Raw genomic sequence first — 20,911 nt, 5'->3', positions numbered from 1 at the left:
CTGGCCCAGGCTGGTGTTGTGGTCCCAGGTGTTGAAATCCCCTGTGTTAGGGAGAGTCTTCTGCAGAGCCCGATCCAGGCTGGTGATGCTATTTCCGTTCCAGGAAAGCTGAGTTTTGGTGGTTTGACACCAAAGACAGGCTCACATTTTGAGGAGAAGAGGGCTGCAGGAGTGGATCCATCTGTCTGTCTGTCCATCCCCACACCATCCAGTACCACTCTGTGCTCGCGGATCCATCACACCTTTTTTGGCAGGGAAAATTAGTTTTTGGGTAAATTAGTTCTGCCCAGGCTCATCCTTTGAGGAGGAGAGTACCAGGGCCAGTTATGGGGCTGGCAGGCTGTCCTTCCATCCCCGCACATTCCATATCCCTCGGAGCTCGCGGGGCCATCACCCCCTCTTTGTTTTTTGGGGGGCGGGGGGGAGGGAAAGGGGTTGTCTGTGTAAATAATTTTTCCCGTGAATTCTCTCTGCCTGTTCCTCCTCCCCGACAGCCTTGACGGGCACCGGGGCTGACCGGGGCGGGGCAGCGCCCTGGCGGGAGGGGGCGGCGGCGAGCGGCTCGGTGCGCAGCCGGTGCCGGTGCCGGTGCCAGCCCGGGATCGCGGGGCCGGTCCCGGGACGGCGGAGCAGCCGGTGCCGGTGCCAGCCCGGGATCGCGGGGCCGGTCCCCGGGCGGCGGCAGCAGCAGCAGGCGGCGCTGCGCCCCTTCGCGCCGGCAGCGGGTCCGCCGGGCTCCGCTCGGCTCCGCGCCCGCCGCCCCCGCCCAGCCCCGCGCCGCCGCCGCCGCCGCCGCCCGGCGATGCCCGCGGCCCCCGGCGGCTGCGGCCCGCGGAGGCGGCGCTGACCCGGCGGAGCGGAGCGGAGCGGCCCCCGGCCATGGGCAGCGTCGGCCCCCGCCCGCCCCGAGGCCACCGGCAGGTACGTGCGGAAAGTTTGGCGGGGGGAACGAGAAGGCAGCCCCGGGGCCGCTCCCGCCGCGGTGCCGAGCGCCGGCCCGGCGCCGCTCCGAGGGCACGCTGAGTCCCGCCGAGGGTCGGGGAGCCGGGTCGGGGAGCCGCCGGGAGCGGTGTGCCGCTGGCACCGGGATGCCGGTCCAGGGCTCCGCCGTGGGGTCCGGTGCTGCCGGCTCCGCCCGGCCGCCGTACGTCGCTGCCCGGTCCCCGCGTGTCCCGGTCCCCTGCCGCCCGCCGGGGCTCCCCCGTGCCGGTGCGGGGCTCGGGAGGGCCCCTGCAGTGACTTTGACGGGGCCGGCTCTGCCCTGCGCCCCGTTACCGGTGACTCCGACAGCAGCGCGGCCGCGGTCCCTGCGGGCTGTGGGGGGAACCGGACCCGCTGGGGCCCGGTCCGGACCCAGCTCGGGGAGTGGGCTCGTCACGGATGTTGTTTTGCCAGCACTGCGAAGCCTCTCGCCTTTCTGGGAGGCAGAGCGCTGCTGGAGAGATCCCAGATTCTGCAGCCAGGGATGATCCGTTGCTCTGGAAGGGGCCATAGATCCCAATTGCTGCTGCCTTCAGCACAAGCTGTCCCTGTGGCCAAAGCCGTGAGCAGGACAGGCTCGGATGGGGGGCTTTACTCTTCCTCTGCTTCCTCCCTCTCTGCTGTAGCTCCTCCAGCCAGGATGGGTTTGCCTCTGGCCAGCACCAGGCTGGAGTAGGGCAGTGGCACTGAGAGCCAGCTGCCTCATGGGGCACAGGATGGGCACGGCTCAGATGGCCCCATCACCACGAGCAGAGGCTCAGGGGCTCAGAGGAGAGCCTGAGCTGTACCATCCCATTCTGGAGTCATGAGTTTGTCCAGGCTGTGGGTGCCAAGGCAGGGAAGCAGCAGTCTCCTCCTCCTGCTCATCAGCCACCCCTTTTGCTGCAGGGAGAGGCTTGGGGGGCTGTTCATTAGCCTCATCAGCACTGTGGGGCACTGGACCCTGGCTGGAGGGGCACCGTTCCGTGTGTGGCTTTAATGGAGGAGGAGGAAAACGTCCATAGCTCCTGTGACAGGCAGAGTGGTCGTTGTCTGGGAGAGCAGCAGGGAGCTGTTCCTGGAGTGTGTCTGTGCTGAGAACCTCAGTGAAGCTGCCATGTGGATGATGGCCCTCATGTGCCTACAGGGAGGGATGTGGACCCTCACAGAGGAACCACCATCTCTTGACACTCTGGTTGCAACTGAGATTGATAGTCTAAGAGGCAAGGGAATTTGACAGTTCTTTCAGGTACCAGCTCGGACCCAAAAGGCAAAAGCAGCTAAAAAATGTTAGTGAAAAAATCCACAACATTCCAAACAGCACATAACAGAATGGAGGATACCAAGATATTCAATCAAAATTGAGTGTTTTGACATGCCAGAACACCACTCTTCATTTCACTGACATTCCAGGCTGAAAAATCTCAAGTCAGACCAAACATTTGTAGTTGTAATCTCACGACACTGGAGGTTGATAACTGTCAAAACAGCAATTTCTGTGGAGCTGAGTTTTCTGATGGGAGTTTGGGCATGAGTGGGAGCTCTGAGTGCCTCTGCCAGCATGGAGCACTGGCTTGCCCTGTGTCCTCCTGCTCTCCTGAACCACATGTGCTCTCCTGGCCACCAGCGTGGCTCCTGCGCAGCTCAGTGGTTTCCCTTTGGAGTGTGGCATGGACAGTGTGGATTGCATTATTGATAACACTGTAATTTATTTATGCTTCCTTGGCTATAGCAAACAGCCCAGCCTTTTTGAGCTAAATATACTTTGCACTGGGAGTGTGCTGCTGTGCTCTGTGGGATGGAGTGCCCAGTGGAGTGCTTGGCTTTTGGTCCAGCTGAGAGGTTTAGGAATGTCTCCTGGAAGCTCAGATGGCCTGTAGGGTCCCACGGGGAGGAGCTGGGGATGGGCTCCTCCAGAAGGACTCTGGTGTGCACTGTGGGGCTCAGTCTGGTGCCTGGGAGCTGGGCTGTGCTCCCTGCATGGAGCAGGAGCTGGAGCAGCAGCCAGGAAACCAGGGTCTCCTGACGGGGCCTGGCTGCTCTGCTGGAAGGCACAGGGGAGGTTCGTTGGCACTGGGGACTCACTGTTGCAAAGATTGCACCAGCATTGTGTCTGCTGTCCTCACATCTGGGCTGCTAGCTGTGCCCCATCACGGGCCAAGACAGCTGGGACACAGCTCCTGCTGTGTGCAGCGTGGCTGGGCAGGGGTGGCCCCAGGTGTGGGCACGTGCCCCGCTCCCTGCTGGGTGCTGTGGCACTCACTGCCTCCAGATTCAGGTGAAGGACTGAGCTCTGAGAGAGCTGTTTGCTTTGTCATTGAGCAAATAGTGCATGCTTTAAGCTGACACCAGTATTTACACAGTGGGCTGTCATGTCTCCAAAGGGACTCCAGCAGTACCAGCTGTTGTGTGATCCCCCCTGAGAAGCCTCAGGCAGAGCACATTGTACCAGAGCATCAGAGATTGCCTAAATTTGGGTTCACAGGGGGAGATACAGTCCCACTGCATCACCTCGAGGAGCAATGGTTTTCTTGCACATTGAGCCATACTGGATTCTTTCTGGCAATGGAGGGACTGGGGCAGGAGCAGCCCTTCATCACCAGCAGGCAGGGATGGAGTCAGGACAGCAAGTGGGATGCTGCCAGACACTCTTCAGTCTGTTCCTGGCCAAGCTGACCATCCCACAGCTTTAATTAGAAGTATTTCCCTACCTCTAAGTTGTTTTTTAGCAAAAAATATGTGGTTTTGTCAATATACCTTTGGTTTCTTCCTGCGCAAATGTCAACACTTTTGATGACATTTTCTGATTTTTGTTTTCCAGATGGGAGAATCAAAGTGCAAAATATCACTTTAAATCACCAATTCAGAATGAAGCATTTTTCATTTTGAAATGCCAGTTTAAAACAGGAAAATTCATTTTTAAATGCTTTCAAACAAGAAATGTCCTTTTTACCACTTCAAATCACTTCATTTTGATTAAAAATATCAGCATATTGTGTCCTGGCTCTTCATTAGAGGAGACTGTGGTTTCACTGTCTCATGGTCCAGAGCAGACAGAAATTTAAAACATGGTTGAAAATTGAAGATTTCTTCTCTGAGGGGTGTGGGTTTGTCCAGTGCACTGCTGGAATTCTGCACTGCCCGAGGAGGGGACGGTGGGGGTAAGGCTGGCACCGGGCAGGGGTACCCCTGGCACCTGCTGCTGGTCCTGGCAGCACTCCCCAACCTCAGTGTCATCACCACTTGTCTTTCTGGTGCCTTGATAGTAAGTTATGATCCAGCACTAAAATTTTATGGGGGCCATCGTTGTTTGCTGGACCTGGTGAGAGCCCAGCAGGTGACAATGGAGGCTGGGAGGTCACCACGTCACCTGGCAGCTGCCAGGCAGGGACATGGCTGTTGGTACCACTGCCTGCAGAGTGCCAGAGCTGTTCCCATCTGAGGGGCTGTAAATAGTGAAGAGAATATATTTAAAGAACCCAGCAGTAAAATACAAAACCTTTTGGGACTTACATTTTTCTCTAGGGGCTTCAGATGATGTAAAATTTGGCTTCCTCCCAGCGTGTGCTGCATGGAGTGGGAGTGGTGCCAAGAGAGATTCTCGGTGTGTCCAGGGGTGGCTGGTGCAGTTTTGAGTGTGTGGTGTCATGAATTTTGGGTCTGTGCTGGAAGGAGGAGCAGCCCCAGAAGAAGGTGACGCCCTGGGAGAGCAGACTGCAGGTCCTGGCGCTGCCACGGGCTCTGTGTATCCGACTGGCAACCAGCTGCCCCGTTCCTGTCCTGTGAGTGCTGGCCCCAGGACATCCAGTGGGATCAGCCCGTCCTCCTGTTTGTCAGCAAGTGGTTTACAGGTGCCAAGCCTTGGGATCACTGCAAGGGCCCTCAGTGACACAAGGACAAAAAAAGCACGCACAGAAAAGGCAGAACCTGAAATGACTCGCTGCTGATCTGCTCTGGCTCTTCCCACACACGCTGCCTGTGCATTTAGTGTTTGTCATCTCCCTTAATGACCTACTATAAAGGAACTGATCTTGTGCTCTCAGCAGTAAAATCAGGAGCAGCTCTGCAGGTCCTGCTGTTCAAAGGGGTGAGCAGGGTTATGGGCTGAGCTCCTGGAGAAGTTTCAGTGGTGCCATGGACACATGCTCATGCACCTGAGAGTGTGTGTCCTGAAGTGGGGCTGGTGAAATTCCCAGCTGTCCCCAGCAACTCCCGGGGACACAGTGGCTCGTGCTGATGGCAGGTATCACTGCCCGTGTCCTTCTTTCTCCTTTCAGATGTGCTGATGTCTGCTCCTTGCAAAGACCTGACCCACCTGAGGTTGGCAGATGCACAGATGTGACCGTGAGTCACCAGTAAAAGGTAACCATCACTCACCTGTACTACTGCTGGTGGGATCTCTCTCTGTCCTGCTGAGATGGCCTATGCTGCTGATGAAGTCTGAGGTCATCTGAGGGTGGTGGGTGAATCCCTTCATCTCCCAGGGCCATGTCCCCACAGCCAGACACCCCAGTCCTCACAACGTTCAGGAGTCATACCACTGCCTGCAGGAGCATTGGTGAGTGGATCTGCACCTCCCAGCCCTCCTCAGTCCCTCTTCCTGCACATATCTCTTCTTGTTTTCGGTAGAATGAGTGAGAGGGATCTACAGAGCCTGAGCAAATGGGTTTTCGTGCTCAGTCTCTGCCTTACCACGCTGTGGGGACGACTGACGCTGGCCTCCACGCATCAGCACAGAAGCCATTCAGGTAGGGGAGCAAGGTCCTTGCTGCATGTGTCACATCTGGGTCCCCATGATGATCGCAGCACTTCGGGGTCTTCGTGGGGTGCCTGAGGTGGGGGTTACGTGGGGATGAGCTGCTTGGTGAAGTTCTGTCTCACATTTCTTGGGGGGGGAGGAGGAGTTTCAGGCTGTGGTGCACACCTGGAGCAGGCAGGTGTCTTCTGGGGACCAAATGCTGACAGCCTGAAGGAGCTCAGTGTCCATCCCTTTTCCTGGGGCCTAGGCAGCAAGGATGAGTGTGCCAAATGTGTGGGGCAGCATCCAGCAAACAGACACCAAGAGGCACCACAGGGTGCCACTGTGACAGTTGTTGGGCTGGCGTTTGGAGTGTCCACATGTGCAGGAAGCTCCCGGGACTGCTCCTGCAAGATGGGGAGGAACATGCAGCCATAGCAGCTGCTGCTTGGAGTTAGAAATTGTGAATACTCATTATGGGGCATTAAAAACCAGTGGCTTGGTGAGATGGGTTGGTCTAAGGAGTTAAAGAAGGAATTTCTTTCTGTCTGTAGCAATGATCCATATGATACATATAATGATCCATATGTTCATCTGCTACATCTGTGTGAACCCATTGTTGCAGTAATTCCTGCTCTGTGGGCAGTGGATGTAAATCTTTCCACCCAAGTTGCTATAAGTATCACAAACCCCACTTGTTATGTGGTGGACACGCTCCACTCCACTCTCCACTTATTTCTAATAAAAATTCGTATTGCCCTGGTTGCAAAGATCATCTAGGAAGATGGAAAAAGTGTAAAGTAATGTAGAACCAAAAGTCTTGGTGGAAAACATCATTGTGGCTCTGAGATATTCATTTGTTATTCCCAGCTGTGAATTTGAGATTTCCTCTGCTGCTTTGTGGCATGGATGTGATTTTTTGGAGGAGTTGTGTGAACCCATGGTTGAAGTTTGTGTCCAGAGAAGAGAAGCATTGAGAGGTTGTGCTCAGCCCTTTGTGCCCATCCTCTCTCTCACAGGAGCCTGATGGGCCAAGGGGGGCCCTGGTGGTCCAGGGCTGGGGGCTCCTTGGAGCATGGTGGGAGGATGTATGGGGAGGTGGAGGCTGGGGTTGCTGGTATTGCTGGTGTTACTGGTGTTACTGGTGTTACTGGCAGAGCTGTGCACCTGGCAGTGCAGGTGAACACTTGGATCACAGGACAGCTGCTGTCTGCTTCACGTGCCTCTGCTTGGAAAGGGCACTTAGGGGTTAATTTAAAACCATTCACGCTCTTGGTTGACCCCACACCTAACCCTGTCCTATTTCTGTCATTTTTGCCTGACAGTTAAAGCAGTTCTAATCCTGTAATCCCCATCCACATTGCTTAAAACCAAAACACATCTTCCAGAGTGCCTCCCTCCCCCAATCAGTCAGCAGCTACCTGCCCTTCCCTCCTCCTAACCCTGGACACCCTATCCCTGGAAGTGTCCCAGGTCAGGCTGGACAGGGCTCTGAGCCACCTGGTCTAGTGGAAGGTGGCCCTGGCAATGGCAGGCAGTGGAGCAAGATGAGCTTTAAGCTTCTTTCCAACCTAAACCATTCTGTGATTCTAACTGGGAGAAAACTCTTTACTTTTTTTCTGGATGACTTTTCAGCACTGAATCAGGTCTGCTGGGGATATGGGCACTGCTGGCAGCTTAAGTGCTCACTCAACCTGCCCAGTCCCAGTGCCAGAGAGCCCTGGTCCTCCCTGGTATCAATTTGTAGGAGCTGCTTCTTTGAATTGTATTTATTCACAGGGAAAACCACCTAAAAATGATCAGTAGCAGAGGAAGTTCTTTAATTGTGACCTCAAACTTAAAAATTTTTTGAAGAGAGAGTCCACATGAAAACCCTCTGTTTGCTGTCCAGGGACATGTCTGACTGTGGCAACCACGTCTCATAATAGAATTTTAGAGTATCTCGAGTTGGAAGAGATCCACAAGGATCTTTAAGTCCAACTACTGGCCCTGCACACAAATCATACCACGTGCCTGAGATCCCTTGTGCCCACCCAGCACATGGAGGTGCTGCTTTGTCCAAGCAAAGTGCTTCTTCCTGCAGGATGTTGTTGGATTTAAGGAGCCACCTGAACCAAGCACAGTCATTTGGAGACAGAATGGGAGACTCCTTGGTGAGGAATGATTCAGCAGCAGTTTAATCCCCTGTGTAACATGGTGAGGTCTTCATGCTGAGCAAGGCTGGAATGCCTGGACCCAACACCCACAGAGGTGGCCCCAGCACCTTCTAAAGCTGACAATCAAAGGGCTGTCCTTGCCTTTATGCTTGTCACTCAACCTGAAGCAGAAGTAAAAAAGCTTTTATGTCATCTGGGATTTTTTCTTTTGGGAAATGAGGTTCTCTTGGCATTGCCTGACACTTACATGCATCCAACTTCTCTTCATTTTGTAGCTCTCCACCAGCAAGCAGTTTTTTACCCTGTACATGTGGGGTTGTGCCCACGCTCCCTGAGATACTCAAAATGTGTCATTTCGGGTTATGCCATAAAACCCCATGTTCTGCTGCTCATTGAAAGGTCAATCAGAGTAGGACAGCATTTTTATTTTATTTTTGCATGCAGGATTCAAAAGCTGTTTGCTCTTACAATTCTTCATGGTTCCATGAGATAAGCCGTGTCTTTTAAAAAAGGGTTCCAGTGGGGAAATACCAGTTAAATGGGAGGGAGAAGCATGCCAGAAGCTCTGGAACTTATCCCAGGCTCTCGGGAGGTTTCCTGCTGTCGGTGTTAAACACACCATCCATCTGATACGCATTTTGTTCCAAGTTTCCTGCTGCTCAGCAAAAGCAGAGGCAGCTGCAGGGAGCTCTGGAGCCTGCTGCTCGCACTGCACGTGGGCTCAGCCTCCCTGCTCTCACTTCCCAGGCATGGGACATGAAAAACCCGAGTGGCAGGAGTGGGAAAACAAGTGAATCTGGTGTGTAGGAGCTGAGGGGCGTTTTGGCAGCTGGGATGGCCCTAACCCAGCTCCCCATGGGCTCAAATGCCACGGCCTGGGAAGGGGATGCAGTGTCCTGCTGCCAGGGCTGGGGCTGGCACCCAGAGAGGGCAAATTTCCAGTGGCCACGTGTCCTAGGGCAGTGTGCCAGATGGTCAGAAGAAAATGCAATGGGGAAAGGTTTTAAACTGGAAGGAGACAGTTTGGTTAGATGTGCAGAAGAAATTCTTCCCTGTGAGGATGGCGAGGCCCTGTCTCAGAGTGCCCTTGAGCACATTCCCAGAAGGGTTCAAGGCTGGCTGGGTGGGCTTTGGAGTAACCTAGCCTAGTGGAAGGTGTCCCTGCCCACGGCAGGGCATGCAATAAGATGATTGTTAAGGTCCTTTCCAACCCTCACCAGTCTCTGATTCTACACTTCTAAGACCTTCAGGAAGTATTTGGTGGCCTGAGAGCAGGATGGGTCCTGGGGCTGCATGCTGCTTCTTCAGCTCTGCCATCAGCAAGGCCCTCGCTGTGAGGCTGTGGCTGCCCCAAGGGGGCTGGGGGGCTGTGCCAGGGGCTGGGGGCTGTGCCAGGGGCTGGGGGGCTGTGCCAGGGGCTGGGGGGCTGTACCAGGGGCTGGGGGGGCTGTGCCAGGGGCTGGGGGCTGTACCAGGGGCTGGGGGGGCTGTGCCAGGGACTGGGGGGCTGTGCCAGGGACTGGGGGGCTGTACCCGGGGCTGGGGGGGCTGTACCAGGGGCTGGGGGGGCCGTGCCAGGGACTGGGGGGGTGTGCCAGGGGCTGGGGGGGCTGTGCCAGGGACTGGGGGGGTGTGCCAGGGGCTGTGCCAGGGGCTGGGGGGGTGTGCCAGGGGCTGGGGGGCTGTGCCAGGGGCTGGGGGGCTGTGCCAGGGGCTGGGGGGGCTGTACCAGGGGCTGGGGGGGCTATACCAGGGGCTGGGGGGGCTGTGCCAGGGGCTGGGGGGCTGTACCAGGGGCTGGGGGGCTGTGCCAGGGGCTGGGGGGCTGTGCCAGGTCGATGGGGTACCTGCCCCACACAGGCAGCTCTTCCTGGGCAAGGACTCTGGACACTGCAGTGCCCCACACTCGGCTGGCTGCAGGAAGGCAGAGGGAGTCAAATTTCTCTTTATCTCTGAGCTGCACCTTTCCGAGCAAATTAAAAGGGCTTTAGCACATTAGCAAACTGCTATTGCATGGTTGTAATGACCGATTTCTCAGTTCTGCCTGGCTCTCCCTCGGCTGAACCTTTTAAAATTGGCTGAAAATGAGCAGGACTGCAAGGGAGCAGAGGGGTTGCCTGGGCAGCCCTCCCGGGAAGAGCTCTGCTAATGAAGCTTTTCTGAAAATGAGTCAAAACCGTAACTACTTGTGAACCCTGGGACTTGAGGGTGTAAAATTCCCTGGTGAGGTGCACGGGGAGGAAGAGTGACTCCTTGTGGGAGAGGAATGTGGGCTCCTAGGCAGCCCAAGCCAAGAATCTTTACTTTTTCCTCAATTTATGTGAAAAATCCCATGAAGCATAAAGAAAGGGCAAAACAGTCATGTTTGTTCTGCAAAGAGTTGCTTTCCTTTCCACTTTCACCAAAGTCTGCCATTTCTGTGTACGAAAAGAATGGAATTCATTATTAAGGCTGAATTACTACAGCATTTCAAAGAGAAGATAAAATTTGCGGCCAGAGATATTATTACAAAATATTCCATATAATAATGGTGTAATTATTATGGACAGAAATGAAAGTAAGGGTTCATTAAAAGAAAATGACCATGAAACAGCAATAAATGGAGTGAATTAAAGTCATGGTGATTGTGCAGCCCGTCCTGCCCGTGTGTGGTGGTGCTGGGCACAGGGCGTGTCCCGGAGCAGCTCCTCACACCCTCTGGGGATGCTCTTCGTGTCCCCCCCGGCGCTCGGGAGGGCAGGGAGTGCTTTGACTGGAAGCTGGTAGAGCCATGCCCAGCTGCCACAAGCCAGGCGTTTACACTGCCAGGAGCATTTCTGAGCAGGGATGTGCAAAAATGTTTGCAAGGCAAAGGGATTTCTCCCCTGCAGTGGGGGAGGGATCCCATTTCCCCCAGCTTTCCTTGGCCAGGCGGAGTGGCTGCGTTCCAAAAGCTGGGCAGCGTTTGTTGGTGAGGGTGGGGACCTGCCAGGGGCACTCGCCGTGCCCAGCTCAGCTGCCCTGGTCCCCTGACCTCGTCACTGGGGGGGATGGCATCCCCAGCAGGACACTCCAGCAGTGCCCAGGGGTGAGGCAGAGCCGGGAGCTGGGGCACCATGGGCAGGATGGGGCAAATGCAGGGTGGGCTGGAGCAGCTGCTGGAGCCTCGTGTGCTGGGAGAGGGCTGAGAGGGGGCTCGTGCTCACAGGTTCCTGCAGCAGCAGCACACATCATTCTGCACAGCCCTGCCTGTCCTGCTTGCACCTCCTTCCAGGCCTTGTGTCTGGTGACAGCTCCTGGGGGCTCTGCACTCCAGAGTGTGGGAAGTGTCCTGAGCCAAGGGCATGGAGCAACCAGGAATGCCACGATGCCCTCTTACCTGCATCCATTTTGGGATGCCACACTGCAGGAATGCAGCTTCCCTGTCCTCTACCCAGCTTGGCTCCTGTTTGCTAGGGAAGAAAAGCCCATTCCTGGTGACCCACGGGACCCAGGACGTGCCCGTGTGTGGCTCTGTGCTGCTTCTCCACTGCTCAGTAAGCAGGACCTGCAGGGATCTCCGGGGTGCTGGGAATGAAGTCCCTCAGCCCTTTTGGGCTGATTTGTATTGTGCTTGTGAGGGCCATTACCCAGCTGGAGCACTGATTTGAGATGCTGACCAGCTCTAAACTCTGATCCCAGAGGTGATCAGCCAACATGGTAGTTTTCTATTTTCCTTAATATTTTAATGGCACTAGGAGGGGAGCAGCAGGGCAGCCTGAATTGCTGAGGAACACCGTGACATTTCTCTGCTGCTGCAGGGTGGAAACGCCCCCTGATCCTTCCTTCTGCAGGCAGAGGGTGGGTGATGGCAAGGGGGAGGCACTGACTGTAGCTGTGGTCGGAAGTGATGGTGCTCTGCTCGAAGCCAAAAACAGCACAATGCACCATCCCCTCTTGCAGCAAAGTGCATCTCATTATCAGCTGCAATTAGCTAATGTGCTCGTTTGTTTCAATAAAGCTCTTGCCTTGGCCGTGGCAAGAGGGGATGAGCTTTGGAGGGCACGATGGGGGTGAGGGCTATTAGGAGCAAGAGCTCAGATATGAGAGATGTGGAGCAGGAACCACCACTTTTCCTTACAGGTGGGCTGGGAAGATGCTGTGCCCAGGCACCAGCTGTGTGTCACCAGCAGCCCTGGGGGGGATTCCAGAGCCAGGACAGTGCTGCACATACTGGGCTCTCCTGTGCCCTGGTCACAGCTGACAGCAGCAGTGCTGCCCAGGGCAGCGGGCAGGGGATGGCCTGAGCCCTCTGAGTGTTGCCCAGGACAGTGGGCAGGGGATGGCCTGAGCTCTCTGAGCTCTCTGGGTGCTGCCCAGGACAGCGGGCAGGGGATGGCCTGAGCTCTCTGGGCTCTCTGAGTGCTGCCCAGGGCAGTGGGCAGGGGATGGCCTGAGCTCTCTGGGGTCTCTGAGTGCTGCCCAGGACAGCGGGCAGGGGATGGCCTGAGCCCTCTGAGGTCTCTGAGTGCTGCCCAGGACAGCAGGCAGGGGATGGCCTGAGCTCTCTGGGCTCTCTGAGTGCTGCCCAGGGCAGTGGGCAGGGGATGGCCTGAGCTCTCTGGGGTCTCTGAGTGCTGCCCAGGGCAGTGGGCAGGGGATGGCCTGAGCTCTCTGGGGTCTCTGAGTGCTGCCCAGGGCAGTGGGCAGGGGATGGCCTGAGCTCTCTGAGCTCTCTGAGTGCTGCCCAGGACAGCGGGCAGGGGATGGCCTGAGCTCTCTGGGGTCTCTGAGTGCTGCCCAGGACAGTGGGCAGGGGATGGCCTGAGCCCTCTGGGGTCTCTGAGTGCTGCCCAGGACAGCGGGCAGGGGATGGCCTGAGCCCTCTGAGTGCTGCCCAGGGCAGTGGGCAGGGGATGGCCTGAGCTCTCTGGGGTCTCTGGGTGCTGCCCAGGGCAGTGGGCAGGGGATGGCCTGAGCTCTCTGGGGTCTCTGAGTGCTGCCCAGGGCAGTGGGCAGGGGATGGCCTGAGCTCTCTGAGGTCTCTGAGTGCTGCCCAGGGCAGTGGGCAGGGGATGGCCTGAGCTCTCTGAGTGCTGCCCAGGGCAGTGGGCAGGGGATGGCCTGAGCCCCCTGAGCCTCACGGGGCTGTTTCTCCTGCAGGGCACGTGGAGCCCGGCACGTGCGAGGTGGTCGCGGCTCACCGCTGCTGCAACAAGAACAAGATCGAGGAGCGCTCGCAGACGGTGAAGTGCTCCTGCTTCCCAGGGCAGGTGGCAGGGACAACGCGGGCAGCTCCCTCCTGCGTGGACGGTGAGTAGCCCATGCTGCAGCCCCTTCCTTCTCAATCCCTGACCTCATCTCCACGGGTTAAACAGGTGTGGGGTCTCCGTGTCCCTGGCATTACCAGAGGAGACCTGCCCTGGTGTCCTGCAGCAGAGCAGTGGGGAAGGGGGCACACTTTGGGGACACTCTCTCATTGGACACTCACTCGGTGTGGCTGTGATGCTGCACTCTGTGCAGCCCTGGGGGAGGCTGTGGGGGAGTTACTGGGGTTCCAGCATCACTGGGCTGGGGCCAGGTCTGCAGCACTGATCCCTGCACATCTCCTCACCCTGCTGCCACAGCTGGAAGCAGAGATATGATTCCATTGCTCCTCGGTGTGAGGAGCACCAAGCTTACAAACTGTATGTTTTATTGAATGTCATCCTGTGCCATGACCAAGGAGCCACCAGGAGCACCACCAGCCCCTGCCAGCATGGCATTGATTTGCTTGACAGCCAATGGCCTGTGACTGCAGTTCTGTGCAGCACCAAGTAATGCCAGGATAAATTGTCAGGGAAGGCTCTTGCTGTCCCCAGCTGCTCAGGTCATATTGTTCCCAAATATGAGAGCCCACTCTGACTGCCCAAACTGGAGCCATGAATCACAAGACCCTAACAGAGCAGAGTGGTAGGAAACAATCCCTTTGCTCTGTAAGTGGAGCCTGAAACACGTTCTTGAGCAGCACTGCTCTCCCTGGGAGTGAGGACATTGGGCTTTTTTTCCTTGAGTAGTGAGAGAAAACAGGGTGTTCTGGAGGCAGGTGGAGCAGCTGGGTCAGGGGTAGGTGAGGCCAGGCAGGTGAGGAGCAGCTCCTGGTCCAGGGCTGCTCGATGTGAGCTGTGCTGGAGAGAGGGGCTGTATCTCCTGGTGTCACCCAAAGGTGGGCAGAGCTGGTCCTCCATACCCTGTGCTGCTGATCCCCTGCTCTCCCCAGCCTCCATCGTGCTGCAGAGGTGGTGGTGCCAGATGGAGCCGTGTCTGGATGGGGAGGAATGCAGAGTGCTGCCTGACCTGTCGGGATGGAGCTGCAGCAGTGGCAACAAAGTGAAGACGACCAAGGTATGCCCCTGTCAGGTGATGGGGGGAACCCAGATGTGCCTTCCCCAGCCTGGGGCAAGCAAGCAAAACCCAGGAGAGACCCACAGTTCCATGGGGAAGGAGAGAGCTCCAGCTCCTTCAGGGCACCCACTGATAAGGACACACTGAAGCAGAGCAGAGGGTCTGGGCTGTGCATTTGTCACTGGTGCTGGAGGGCCTGGCAGGCATCCCACAACCCTGAGTGGATCCCAGAGCTTTTCCATTTGATCATTCTTGCTGGAAGGCTTGGTGTTGGATGGCTCAGCCCCTGAGCAGACATCCTAGGTGTGTCTGTGTAACATCCCAGGGCTCCCAGGGTGTCCAGGTTGCTCCCCAGCACCACCCACTGCTCCGGGGCCTCAGGTTGCCCTTCCCAACCCAGTGGCACAGCCCTGAATCTGTCCCTGCTCCCTGTCTGAGGCAATCATTTGTGACAGAGCACTACACAATTATTATTTTCATGGCTTGCTGAATACCCCAAAGAACAAGGTGTAATTAAAATTTTATCAAACTCATTAGTAATTACATCTATGCCATGGTTAATCAGCTGCATAATTTTGCAATCATTGTTCATACTGTTGAGTGTAATTATTCCTTATGCTTTCTTTTTCCTCGCCCTACATCCCCCACCACAAAATTATCGTATTAAGCAATGTCAGGATTTTTTTCATTGCTGCTATTATTTTTGTGCACAGAAAACACTTTCATGCCAAAGTGTTTTTATGGACATCCAAAGAGGTTCCTCCAGCCCTGAGCATCCATCACTGACCAGTAACTTCAGCATTACACTGAGCTGGTTGTCTTTTTCCCCTCTTGGTGTTGTTTGGTTGGTTTCCCCCAGCAACTAACTTAGCACAAAGCCTCTGCTCTGGCTTCGCTGTCTTGAATTCTCACTGGGACCATTCCCATCTGGAATGGGTCTAGAACTCGGGAGCTTCTGCTCTGCTGCCTCATCCAGCAGACCCCTCCGTGGCCAACCTCCTTTTGGGTGCCGTGCCCTCCTCAGGGAGGTGGCACTTTGGGAACACAGACCTCAAAAGGACGTCTGGTAACTTTGGATGTCTTTAGTGACTTTGGAATGGTGCCAAAGGGCTGGATTTGCATCTCAGTTCCCTGTACAGACAGACCTCAGTGGGAACTGCAGCCAGAGCACAAAAATCACAAACCATTCTTAAGGTGACATTTGGAATGGCCACTCCATTAAATGAAAGTAAAGAGCCAATCTTATTTGCACCTCTTGAGGCTGTTTGCTGATCATTCATGGATGGGGGACCAGCTGGATGCACTGGATAATTTCTCCTCTCCTCCACAGGTCACTCGATAGCCCCCGTGCAGCGTGGCACGGGCTGAGCAGCCTTGCCCTGGGCCCTGGTGCTCCTGTGAGCAGCAGGGTGTGGGCCAGTGCCTGCAGAGGGGGGATGCTCCAGGCCTGCCATGCTGCACCCGTCAGCAGGACTGAGACAGCTGCTGGATCAGGGCATCCTCTGCGCCCCAGCTTCCCTGGAGGCTGCAGGCAGGGGTCCCAGGGCAGCTGCTGGAATCCCGTCACTCCACGGTTTCCTCCTTTTCTGTGGACACATTCACCAACCAAGAAATGGGCTCATTTTCTAATCCTCCTAAATAAAATATTCCCACTATGTAAGAGCTGTTGACAATACAGAGACAGACAGGCAGCAGGCTCCCAAAATGGGCTTTGATCTGAATAGCTGAAATCATTGCTGTGAGTCGCCTTCCCCCCGAGATGCTGAATCCAGGTGCATTGGAGTCTGGAAGTCGGTGGTCATGTGAAACCTTTCCCCATGTGGCTCGTGGCCCTGGGGTTTCTAGGAGCAGTGGCTGAGCTCCAGCCTGATCCTGAGTCACTGGTGGCTGCTCTGCCCTCAGAGCCTGGGCTTCCCCTGCCCCACCACTATGACCACAGGCAGCAGATGTGGCAGTGTAGTCAGGGGTGTCTGACACCCTGTTGGCTCCCAGGGGTGGTGAGATGTCTCCATGGTGCATGCTGCTGGTTTCTCCTTCCTCAGTAATTGCATTAATCAGGTTGCAAATTTAGTGTTTTCCACCATGCAAATCCCAGGCACTGAGTTTCTGCTTGTGTTTGCAATTGAATTTCAGACTTGTGTGAGGCGATCTCTCTGTCTGCGGCTCTGGGGTGTCTGGGGCATCAGACAGGGCCTCTGACCAAGCTAGATTTTGTTGTAGTAATCCAAAATAAAGAAAAATGTACCACCTCCTGGCCCTGAGCTCATGACCTTCTCCAGGACACACCATTTCCTGTGGTGTGGCAACTCAAGGTGGGGGACAATGTGAACTCTGTGCCCCCAGTGTCAGAGGTGCTGGGGACCCCGGGGCTGTGGGACCAACACCTCCAGCCCTGCTCTGGGACCCCTCTGGGACCCCCCAGGGGATGTGCTGGTGCAGGAGGGGCTGGAGATGGCGTGAGGACCATGGCAGTGAGGGGGTCACTGCTGCTTTTCTGCCACCTGCCTCCTGCCCTGGCTCCCACCACAGGACTCAAATGTTATTGAGACATTTTTGTAATGGGGTATGTAATACCCTCTCCAGATGTGATGTAAATACCAGACTGTGAAATAATAAATTCATTTTAATCTCTGCAAAAGATCTTTTCACTTAACAGCAAAGGGAGGTGCTGGGAGTGCTTCTCATGCTGCTGAATCCGAGGTGGAGGGGCTGGGGACTCTGCCCTGGCCATTCCAGTCCCAACCAGCTTGTTCAACGATGGCTTTGGAGGAGAGCTGAAAGCCTGTGGTGGCCAGCAAAGGCTGAGTAGCTCATAGTGCTCCTAAGGAAAAGTGCATTAATTTCTACAGGATGCTTTGCTCTTATCCTGTGGCTTCACCTTTGTGTGGCAGCTCCCACTGCTGCAGCACCACGTCCCCCAAGATGCTCCCACTGCCAAAGGCCAGACTGTGATTTTAAGGTTCCCCCCTGGAGTCCTGTGCCCTCTGAGAACCCAGGCTGTCGAATGCAGAGTGGGAATCTGTTATTTCCAGTAGGAAACACCAGGCTGTAGATGGGAATATCCCTGCTTGGCTGAGCATTTTCATAGCAGGCTCACAACGTGAAGGATCCACTCTGCAGAAGTGTTGAGCTTGACACCTACATTGATATAAAAACATTTTATTGCCTGCATAATAGGCACCCTTGAAGCTTATTTTTCACTTACTGCATCCCACAGTTTAGTGGGGAAGAGCCCCTTGGTGTCTCTGCTGAGTGCTGACCTCACTGCGATCACACCATCTGAGTACACAAATGCTGCAAATTGCTGCTCCTCTCCTGGCAGGTAAATGTGTTTCCAAGGAAAACGTTGCAGCCTGCAGGACTGCTGGTGTTACCTCTGACTCCTGAGCAGCCAGGGAAGGATGCTGCTGCCACAACTTTTGGCCCTCTGCCCTTCTTCCCCTCACTGTGTTTTCAATGCTTTCCTTGGGCCAAGCAGACAAACAGTCCTAGCAGGAGCAATAAACCAAGGAGGAGGGTGATGGTGATGGGAACATCTCTGGGCTGAGACAAGGACTTTGATGCCCTGTCTCTTCCCTGCCTCAGTGGGACAGGGCCACCTGCGTGGTCCCCAGTGACCTCGGGCACCCTGATCCCTTCTCTTTCCATGTGACCACACTGCTGGTCCCTGAAGAGCAAATCTGTAGGGGGATAGAATATAAGAAAATAAAGATAGTATAGAAAGTAATCTTACCCCTAAGGAGTTGCAGCTGGGCCAGTTATCAAAGATCAGGAACAGGCCTGACTTCACCAGGCCACAGCTGTGACCAACGAGAAGAAGAGTGCTATAAAAGAGTGGGGTGGGTGGTTGAGAAGGGAGCTGGAGTTGGTTGGCTGCTTTGTGAAGAGAAGAGTCAGTGCTCTGAGGAGCTGCCCGTGAGAAAGCACCAAGAACCAGGAAATGTTTGCAATAAGGAGACAACAGTATGAGCCCCTGCAACAAGATGACAGCACAAATCAACCCCTGCAGCTGCATCAGCAGCTTGGACACCCCAAGCTCTCATGGCAGGGTCCCAGATCCACCCTGCCCAAGGGGGGATCTTGGTGGGGAAGTCTTGTGCCAAGTTCTGTCTTGGCACATCTGTGCAGTAGCTGACTGGGAGCTTGCACAGACAAGATCTGAAGTTGCCCAAGGGGTGATTAGTCAGAGGAAACTGTCACAGTTAACGTACTTTCAATATCATCTCCCTTGGTATTATAATTACACCCCATTCAATTAGTCTTCAGGGGAAAAAAAGTCTTTTGTATTAAGATTTGGTGGAGAATTATTAGAGAGTGAATTAAAAGACAAGGATTCCATTTTACCTACAAATACTAAAAGCATAATGCATAAAATACCCCCAAATTACAAGCTGACTAAATGTAGAGCTGTGCTAGGAGGTGAAATGAAAGGTAAAACGAAACCCTTTGAGCAGTACAAAGTTCAGCATTATCAAAGAAATAAGATGGAAACATAATTAACCACCCAGCATTATGCTGAAAGATGGCAAATTGAAATGGGAGACAAAATTAGGTGAAATTGCAGAGCAGGCTCATTTATTTCTGCTTTATAAATCGGTGCTACCTGTCAGCAGTGATGCCAAGCTATTCCAGAACAGGAGCTTTCCAAGGGAGGATGTTCACAGTGACCTCACCTTGTCCCCGTTGCAGCTGCTGTGCCCTCCTGGATGGTGAACTCTGTGTCACTGTAGGAGCAGGTGATGCCTCCAAGGGTCACATTTTGGTGTCCTTTCCTTCACCCAGCCCTGGTGCATTTGGGCCACACCTGGTCTGTCCTCTTCCCCAAAAGCTGTCTCCTTTCCCTGGTGCTTTGCTGCTCTAACTAGTGCCACCCTCGTGACTTTTGCAAGTCTTGCTCCTATGGCATCCCACAGGGAACCTGCCATCAGTGGCCTCTTGCACTGGTGAATTGAAGTCCAATTTAGGGCTGGAGGAACATTTTCTTTAACTGTGCTAAATTTCCTCCTCTCAGCCTTAATTGGCTCCTGTTCCCTATAACCTCTGCCCCCTCCACTCTCCTGCCCTGGCTCTGCTTGCTCCTCTCTGCCTATTTTCTTTATTGTTGCTTTTCAATGAATTCAAACAAGAAAAGAATTGTCTTTTCCAGAAGGAGAAAGATTTTTGTTAGAATCACCTCAGCTATGCAAAAACATCCCTGTGCATCTCCTGTGCTGTGCTCAGGGTTGGAGGAACCTGGAATTGGTTTATCAGATGAGGAGCAGAGCCTGTCTCGTCCAGCTTCCAGGATTCACAGAGATGGCAGCTGCACGTGGCTGTTCTGGCACTAGGGTATTTGGACAGGAGCAAGTGGGTCAGGTTTTTTCTACTTTGCCAACACCTTTCACTAAGAACTCTACTTTTTTTCCCCCCTCTCTGGCTTGTTTGAAAGTTGCTATATCCCTGTTTTGGGGATGTGAACCGAGTGGCTTCAGCATCCAGACATGCTGCCCCATCCCTCCTGCCCTCAGGACAGAAGCCAACAGCAGCCCCAGCCCCCACCACCAGGATGTGGGGACACGTGGCCATAGGGACACGGGCCTGTGGGCACCTTCCCCGTTGCCTTGCATGCCACGGGACTCCATTAGAATCACCAAGATAAAAACAGCAGCACAGTCTCTTCTCTGGTTAATACACTGTGATGGGGCTGTTGGAAGCATTAGATGGCTCTTCCAAAAATGCATCCTCATGTTTTATTCAACTGTGCATTTGTGAAGATGCTCTTAAGGGAATGAATAAAATATTCATTTAGATGCTAGTGTGCAATAAAGGCAGTCAGGGCAGAAGCCATGCTGCTGGGTCAGGGCAGAGCTGGCCCTGCTGCAGGCCTGACTCCAGCCACACCCCAGGAGGATCCCTGGGGATCACAGAATCACAGAATATCCTGAGCTGGAAGGGACCACAAGGACCATTGTGTCCAGTTCCTGGCCCTGCACAGGACGTCCCCGAGAGCCCCACCATCTGCCAAAAGATCACAGAATCATAGAATCATGCTCTCCCCTCCCCAGGAGAAAGGCACATAGACCTGAGGGGCTGCACAAGCATGGGTTCATCCTGGGCAGACTCTGCTTACTGCCTGGATCAGGGATTAAACAGAGGCTCATTTTTATAAAGGGATTTCTAGCCTTGATTTCCTGCTGGGGCAGCTGCAGTGGCCACAGCAGAAAAAGAGCCATTGACTGGGCCAAAGCAGAGAGGGAGGATGCAATTTAATTTGTGCATTTCCCAGCTTGTTAATCTCCTGACTTACTGCTGGTATTTGATTTCCATAGCATTGCTTCATAATAAAGGGATTAGCCTGCACCATAGGTCTGCTCTGATGCTCATCTACTAGGGATTAGAGAGAAATTTTGCAGTTAGTTCATGGGTCAAATAGGTAGAAATGAAAATATGTGTATGGTTTTGTTGACATTTGCAGGAGCATTCAGTCTGTGAGCTAGCACTGGCTCTCCTGACCCATTCAGCATCCCCTGCTTCCTGATCCTTTGCTTCCCATTTCACAGGGTTCCCAACACCCTGGTCCCTGTCTCAGAGGGGTCCCAATCCCCTGCTCCCCATGACAGGATAGTTTCAATCCCCTCTTCTCTGTCTCATGGACATCTCAGTCCCCTGCTCCCAGTCTCACAGGGGTCCCAATCCCCTGCTGGTTGGCCCAGAGCCCCAGAATAAGGAGCCTCAG

The 20,911-nt window shown here is 54.6% G+C and overlaps 1 protein-coding gene across 2 annotated transcripts; it reads left to right on the top strand.

The window, feature by feature from the left end:
* Positions 1-804: 804 nt before the first annotated feature.
* On the top strand, positions 805-16,834 carry TAFA3 (TAFA chemokine like family member 3). Of its 2 annotated transcripts, none has more exons than XM_059867797.1 (6): positions 805-921; positions 5,238-5,322; positions 5,445-5,708; positions 12,976-13,125; positions 14,072-14,196; positions 15,527-16,834. In XM_059867797.1, exons 2-6 carry the CDS (start codon positions 5,289-5,291, stop codon positions 15,536-15,538), a joined length of 585 nt encoding a protein of 194 aa, XP_059723780.1. In that variant the 5' UTR covers positions 805-921; positions 5,238-5,288; the 3' UTR covers positions 15,539-16,834. The 2 variants fall into 2 exon arrangements, with proteins under 2 accessions (XP_059723780.1, XP_059723779.1); XM_059867796.1 differs by having other exon boundaries at positions 14,018-14,196.
* Positions 16,835-20,911: the final 4,077 nt, after the last annotated feature.

The sequence above is a fragment of the Haemorhous mexicanus genome, chromosome 25 (assembly GCF_027477595.1).
Source record: "Haemorhous mexicanus isolate bHaeMex1 chromosome 25, bHaeMex1.pri, whole genome shotgun sequence".
In the NCBI taxonomy this organism is placed as follows: Eukaryota; Metazoa; Chordata; class Aves; order Passeriformes; family Fringillidae; genus Haemorhous; species Haemorhous mexicanus.
The sequence above is the reverse complement of the archived record's forward strand: the minus strand, read 5'-3'. Positions and strand labels throughout refer to the sequence as shown.

Bases quoted from the DNA above. Each gene is read 5' to 3' on its own strand.
- TAFA3 (XM_059867796.1), top strand. From the start codon at position 5,289: ATGCACAGATGTGACCGTGAGTCACCAGTAAAAG. The intron at 5,709-12,975 runs GTAGGGGAGCAA...TTTCTCCTGCAG, and splicing joins TCAGCACAGAAGCCATTCAG to GGCACGTGGAGCCCGGCACG. The intron at 13,126-14,017 runs GTGAGTAGCCCA...TGTCACCCAAAG, and splicing joins AGCTCCCTCCTGCGTGGACG to GTGGGCAGAGCTGGTCCTCC.